The sequence below is a fragment of the Leucopleurus acutus genome, assembly GCF_964270905.1.
Source record: "Leucopleurus acutus genome assembly, chromosome: 18".
Lineage (NCBI taxonomy): Eukaryota > Metazoa > Chordata > Mammalia > Artiodactyla > Delphinidae > Leucopleurus > Leucopleurus acutus.
The window spans coordinates 78,612,036-78,618,035 of record NC_139160.1 but is presented as its reverse complement, the minus strand read 5'-3'; the positions used below and the strand labels follow the sequence as shown (position 1 = coordinate 78,618,035).

At 62.4% G+C, this 6,000-nt stretch overlaps 1 protein-coding gene across 1 annotated transcript in view; it reads left to right on the top strand.

Annotated features, from left to right (window-relative positions):
- Positions 1-848: 848 nt before the first annotated feature.
- The window catches only part of RASA3 (RAS p21 protein activator 3), an 86,322-nt gene continuing 81,170 nt past the window's right edge, over positions 849-6,000 (top strand). The window contains exon 1 of the mRNA XM_082859204.1: positions 849-967. Coding sequence (XP_082715330.1) covers positions 913-967 — 55 coding nt within the window. The 5' untranslated portion in view covers positions 849-912. The remainder of the gene's footprint in view (positions 968-6,000) is intronic.

Below are 6,000 nucleotides of genomic sequence, written 5' to 3'. Positions count from 1 at the left end.
AGAGAGAGAGAGAGAGAGAGGGAGTGTGGTGTTGGGCGCTATGAAGCCAGAGGAGTAGGAAGTGGACAGGAAATCAGGAGACACAGAAAATGAGCTGAGGTTGGTGGCCTGAGGGTCAGCAAGGGCAGACAAGAGTGCACTTGGCCTGTGTGAGAAGCTAGGAGCCAGGGTGGCCCGAGGGAGGCCCGGAGACAGCAGAGGGGCAGGAGAGACTGGACAGCTTTGGAGCCTGGTCAGGATCTCACCCGGACTGCGCACCCCCCCTGACCCCAGGTGGCCGGCAGCCCCTACTCTGAGGGGGCTGAGCTGGGCCAGGGAATTCTTTTCCTTTGATACCTGTAGGTCTGAGTTTCTTAAAATCCTGTGCATGTGCCCCCCTCCCAAGCCTCCCGGCCAGGTTCCACCGCCCCCGCCTGGCCCCCACCACCACCAACCCTAGCCCGGTCGCCCCCCCCAGCAAATCTCGCCCGGTCGCCCCCGCCGCCCGACTAGGTACACAGGCACTCCCGGCCGGATCCTCCCCGTGGGGCGAGACGCCCCCTCCGGGTCCCTTCGATGCCTCCTCGGAGGCCAACCCCGCCCCGCTGCGGGCCTTGGGATGTGGGCGGAGCCGTCTTGCTCCCGCCTCCTAGCCCTCAGCCAATGGGCAGTTGGGGACGCGCTGTTGGCGGAACCGTAAGGCTCCCGCCCCTCTGCGGGCCTTGGACAATCGGGAACTGGGCAGGGCCGTGGGCGGAGCCTCCCCGCCCCCACCCGCGTCCTCGGCCAATGAGCGGGCGTGTGGGCGGAGCCGGAGGTGGAGGTACAGCGGACGCGCGGGCACGGGGTAGGGCACAGAGCTCCGGGACTGCGCCGACGCTCGGGCTCTGCTGCTCCGCGGGGCTCGGCGCGCGAATTCCGGGCAGACCCAGCATGGCGGTGGAGGAAGAGGGGCTCCGGGTTTTCCAGAGCGTGAAGATCAAGATCGGTGAGCTCTCGGGAGCTGGCGGGGGCGCTGGGGTCTTCGAGGGGGCTCGCGGTGGGCGCCCCCAGGCCCCCGACCCCTTCCCTGGGGGCCAAGGCCCTGACGCCTCCTGGCCATGTGTGCTCCCCGGTTGCGGCCCCTCCCCACCCCCTGGAGATCCCCAGCCGCGGCCCCTCCCCACCACCCCGGAGGCCGCGGGCCTCGGCCCCCTCCCCATCACAGGGAGATGATGGGCCGCGGCTCCCTCCCCATCTCCAGGAGATGCCCGGCCGCTGCCCTCTCCCCACCTCCCCCGAGGACGGACTGGGCCGAGCCGGGCTGGCGGCTCCGGGGGACGCAGCTCCCTGCGCTGCCTCCACGCCACTAGCGGCCCCAGGTCCCCGGAGGTGGGGTCGCCTGCAGCAGAGGGAGGTGCGGTGCCGGTCTTGGGTCGGGTCCCCGCTGGGAGTGTGTATCTGCGTGTGCATGAGCGCGCGCGCGGGTGCTCTCCGGATGAGTGCACTTCAGGTGCCAAAAAGACCAACCCCGGGGTTCCGAGCCTCGCTGAGTGCGGTACCCAGACGCTTCCTTCGCTGGGGACGTGGAAGCTCTTTCACATTCCCCCAGGGGCGAGGGGCCGAGCGGGCGGCTGAATAGAGCCTGGGTGTGCACGCGACTGTGTAGGTGGATGTGTGGGCATGTGTGTGTTCCTGCGTGTTTGTGTGTGTGTGTATCTGCCTGTGACTCTGTGGAACGTTCTGGCCCAGGGCTCCCTCCGGGCAGGTCGCCACAAGAGCCACCCCTCCCCCTTCCATTGAGAACTGGCTGCGGGAGCTTTTGGCCACCAGGGCCTGCCATTCAGGTCGTGTCCCCAGAGCAGTCCGCCTTTCTCACTGGACCCAGGAGCTGGGGGAGGGAAGTGCAGACTCTGGAGTGGCTGGAAAAGGCTGTATCAGGACTTCCTGGGTTCGGTTTTAACTTGGGAGGGTGATGTGCAAGTTTCTTCCCCCCAAAACAAGATCGGTTCCTGGAGTGACTGTTGCACGTTAATGCCGTAAATGCGCCAGCTGAGGGGACAGCTCCCCTTGGAGAGGGCTGCTGAGACCCTGGTGTGTTGCCCGTCCTCGGGGCCCTTCTTGCCCACTGAATGCCTGGGTCCTCCACACTCCCATGTGAAAAAGGGGCTCCGGGAACCAAGCCAGGCGCCCAGTGACTGCTGGAGTGTCAGTTGCTGGTGACATTCGATGCTGCTTAGGAATTCCAGCTACCCCAAGTCAGCGTGTTGTTTCCCGTCCGCTTTATTTTGGTTTATGGATCATCGCTGAGACGCTGTTGATATTTGGCTCAGAAGCGCTGCAGATAGGATGTGGTCGCGCTTCACCTTGAGGAGCCTGCCTGGAGAGGGTCTCTCTTGTTCACTTGGTTGAAATCTGCTGCCACTTCTGCTGAGAGGTTCAACATGGCACTCCACCTGAAGGCACAGGGAAAGTGCCTCTCAGTGCCAGGGTCCAGTGAGCATGAGGGGGATGCCAACCCAGAGGCCTTGAGGTGCTTCCTTAATCGGGGTACAGGAAGGGGTGGGGCACGGCTGTGAGGCCTGGGCCAGGCTTCTGGGTGCAGCAGGCAGGAAGGGGTCTGGGGACTTCGGGGCTCAGGCCCCGCACGGCCAGCCTGGACTCCACTCAGGAGGGCTCTGGAACGGGGGTCTGTTAAGCAGAGCGGATTGACTTCTTGCGAGAATGGCACTGAGATCTGCTGGCCTGGCGGGGCGCCCTCACGGGAGGTTCTGGACCTCACACAGGGGCCACGTGTGGAAGGAAGGGCTTTGAAGATGCTGCTCGGTTAGGCTTTCCCTCTTTTGTGCTTCAGTTTAAACAAGTGAGAGAAATGCCCAGCTCAGCTGAGGATTAGTGCAGCGACTGAACATCTGCTGGTCTAACTCCATGTGGGCACGGGGTATTATTAGAACCTTTGGAGCCCCGCCCCCACGTCTGGGGGCTGTGGCAGAGCAGATGAGCAGCAACGTCTGTGCGCAGTGGTCCACCTCCCTGGACGCGGCTCCAGCTCTCAGAAGCCCCTGTCTTCTCCCCTCTCCAAGGGTCTTCGCCTGCAGCTCGGGGCTGCAGGAGGGAGACATCTGTGTCCCACCCTGGCTGCTGGGGCTTGCAGGGAGCAAGGGCCTGCGCACAGCACAGGCATTGGAGCAAAGAGGTGTCCTGGGCTGTGCTGCCGACTTAGAGCCGGGGCCGGCCCCAGAGGTGAGCTGTGGGGACTGGCCTGGGGCTTCATCTTGTTCCGCTGTGAGTAGACAGGGCCTGGTGGGTGGTGCCCCGAGCTCTCCGTTTCTCTCCTTAGTCCTCTGCTGTGGCCAGTCTTGCCTCTGACTTGCCTGAGTGCCCCAGCCGTGAAGGTACAATGACGAGGAAGGACACCAGAGATGACCTGGAGGAGGGGCGGCTGTGCAGGAATCACAGGCATGCTCGTCTCCTTGTTCCGGGAGACCCTGGCTGGCTGGCCATTCACGCTGAGCCCTGTCTCTGGGCGGCTGGCAGCGTGCCCGTGTCTGCTGGTGGCCTGCCGGCCTGCCGGCTGGAAGACCCAGGGCAGGCGCCCCCGCCCCCCGCCCCCCTTTCATGGCCTCGTTTTTCCATTTGCGAAATGCCAGCAGTCATTGTCTGCAGCATCCGGTGGGAGCCCCTCATCCCAGAAAGAGACAGAGAGAAATTCTCCCTCCAGTTATACCCTCAGCAGTGTCACCATTCCTGTTGCTGAGGGGAAATGCGGAACATTTTGGGGGTCTGAAGAGTTTTTAGTGGGGGGGCCTTGGCCGTTAAGTCCTTAGAAAGTCTGGAACGTGTGGTGGTAGTACGTGGTCACTGAGAGGCTAACGCTGGGGAAAATGAGAAGAATCTCTTCCTTTTTTCCCTCTTCTCCTTCTTCCTTGCACCTTAAGTGCCAAATAAAAGGGGGGTATTTTTATTGTAACCATTTCAAGTCCTCGTCCTGAAGAGCTTGTGTCTTTCCCCACTTAAATCTCGCAGTTATTTTGGGCCGTTCTGCTGCACACTTGAAAATCTTACCCGCGGTCTATCTTTGGTAACAGCAGTATCTCATGTCACGTAAGACTGAACACACTTCCTGTGAGGCTGCTTGAGGAAGTGTGCTCCTCTGGCTTTCCATGAGTCAGGGCTTCAGCCCTGGAAGGGAAGCAACGTGAAGATTTGTAGGCGGCGACGGGTGAAGACTCCCGGCGAGAGCGCCTCTGCCCAGCAGGGTCGTTTTGGACTCAGCACTCCTGTAGGCCTTGCAACGTAGCTTTACTTTCTGGTGATGTTTCCCTTTTCCATGATAGTTACTCCTTGTTTTTAAAAGTGTCACCTTGATAAATATATCCAGTTAAGAGCAATGTACAAAGGTATTTCTCTCAGCCTAAAAAAAGAGAAAATCCTGGCCTTGCCCTTGAGGGTGAGAAAAGCCCTCTTGGGCTGTGAGTGGGTCTCGTCGTTGTCAGGTTCGAGGGCAGCTTGGGGATGCGTGGCGAGGCCACAGGGCAGACCTTCCTTCTTGGGCCCAGAGCAGCGGCCCCCCTGCTCTCCCCGGGCTCAGAGCACCCACTCCTGTCCCTTCTCATTCAGATTAGAACCCGTCACCAAGAAGGGCCAGGGCGGTCTGGGTGCAGCGCGAGCACAGGGGAAGCGGCGCGCCCCCATTCAGCCAGACGTGGCCACGCAGCAGCAGCTGGCTGTCGGCCCGTCTGCCCCCCAAACGTCACCCCCACGGAAGCAGGAGGCCCCTCAGGTCGGGGAAGCGGGGAGCAGGGAGGGCCCCTGGGCGGCCTGGAGAAGAAGCCCCAGACCACAGGGGCTGGGAGCTCAGGGTTCTAGGGCCATGCTGCCGAGACTGTGATATTTTTAATCCCATGTCCAATGTGGGAGGCAGTGGCGCACCAGTTCCGGGGTCTGTAAGGCTCAGGCGGGGCGGTCCAGCGTATAAGTGGCAGTGGTTGTCAGCAGCCGCGCGTCACAGGCTCCGTTAGAGGACACGCTCTGTGCACACGATGGCCGACGTCTGCGCAAGGCTGCGCGTGAGTCGGGGAGTGGGGAGCTGCGCCGGCCACGCACGGTTCTTGGTATCAGGGGCTGCGTGTTCTCCGGAGCTCTCTGATGCTAAAATTAGCCTGGATACCCTATTAACCTGGGAGCGCAGCTCGTGAGCTATTTTTGGCCCCTGAGGACCGGTGTGCAGACTGGCGCTGCCCACGGGGCCGCGAGGTCGGCCACCTGGCCGCAGCCCGCGGATCTGGGCTCCTCCGGGCAGCAGCGTGTGCTGACGTGTGAGGTGGGGAGGGTGCAGACTTAAGGGTCTGGTGTGCGCCTTCTCTCATTGCACCTAAGCTCTCACAAGCCCGCGTGGAGTCACCTGCCCAGGGTCTTGGCCTGCAGGGGGCGGGAGCTCGCCTCGCGTGCTGCCTCCTGCCCGGTAACGCACATGGACAGGAGGGGCCACCGGTGCCCCTGAGGGGAGGGCCCGGGCCACTGGCGCCTGTGGGAGGACCGGGGCGTGCGCACACGGCCCGTAGTGCAGGTGCTGGCCGGAAGCTGGAGGGGACAGAACTTGTGAAGGTGCGATTGAACAGGGCACGAGATCCAGAGGCGACCCCTCGAGCGGGGCCACCTGCAGCCCACGGAGCCCCGGGCACGCAGGGAAAAGGGTCTGCAGGTGGTGGGGCCCCGTGGACGGGTCATGGGGCTGCAAAACACCATTTGGCAGAAAACGTCTGGGTTTGTTTCTCTGAAGCTAACGAGGCACTTGTGTGTGTCAACATTCACACCTTCCGGAGAGTATTTGGGAAATCAGGACATCGGAGCATCACGCTTTAGAAACAACCACAGTGGGAGCAGCTAAGCCTGAGAAGTGAGGTTTGCAAGTCACACTGGAAGGTGGAGGCTGCAGGTGCCCCAGCTGCTTCCGAGCGAGGAGGGTCCATGCTGGGCCCAGGCGGCTCAGGAGGGGAGGCTGGGACCTGAGACTGAGTCCCGGCCACCTTTCTCGCTAAC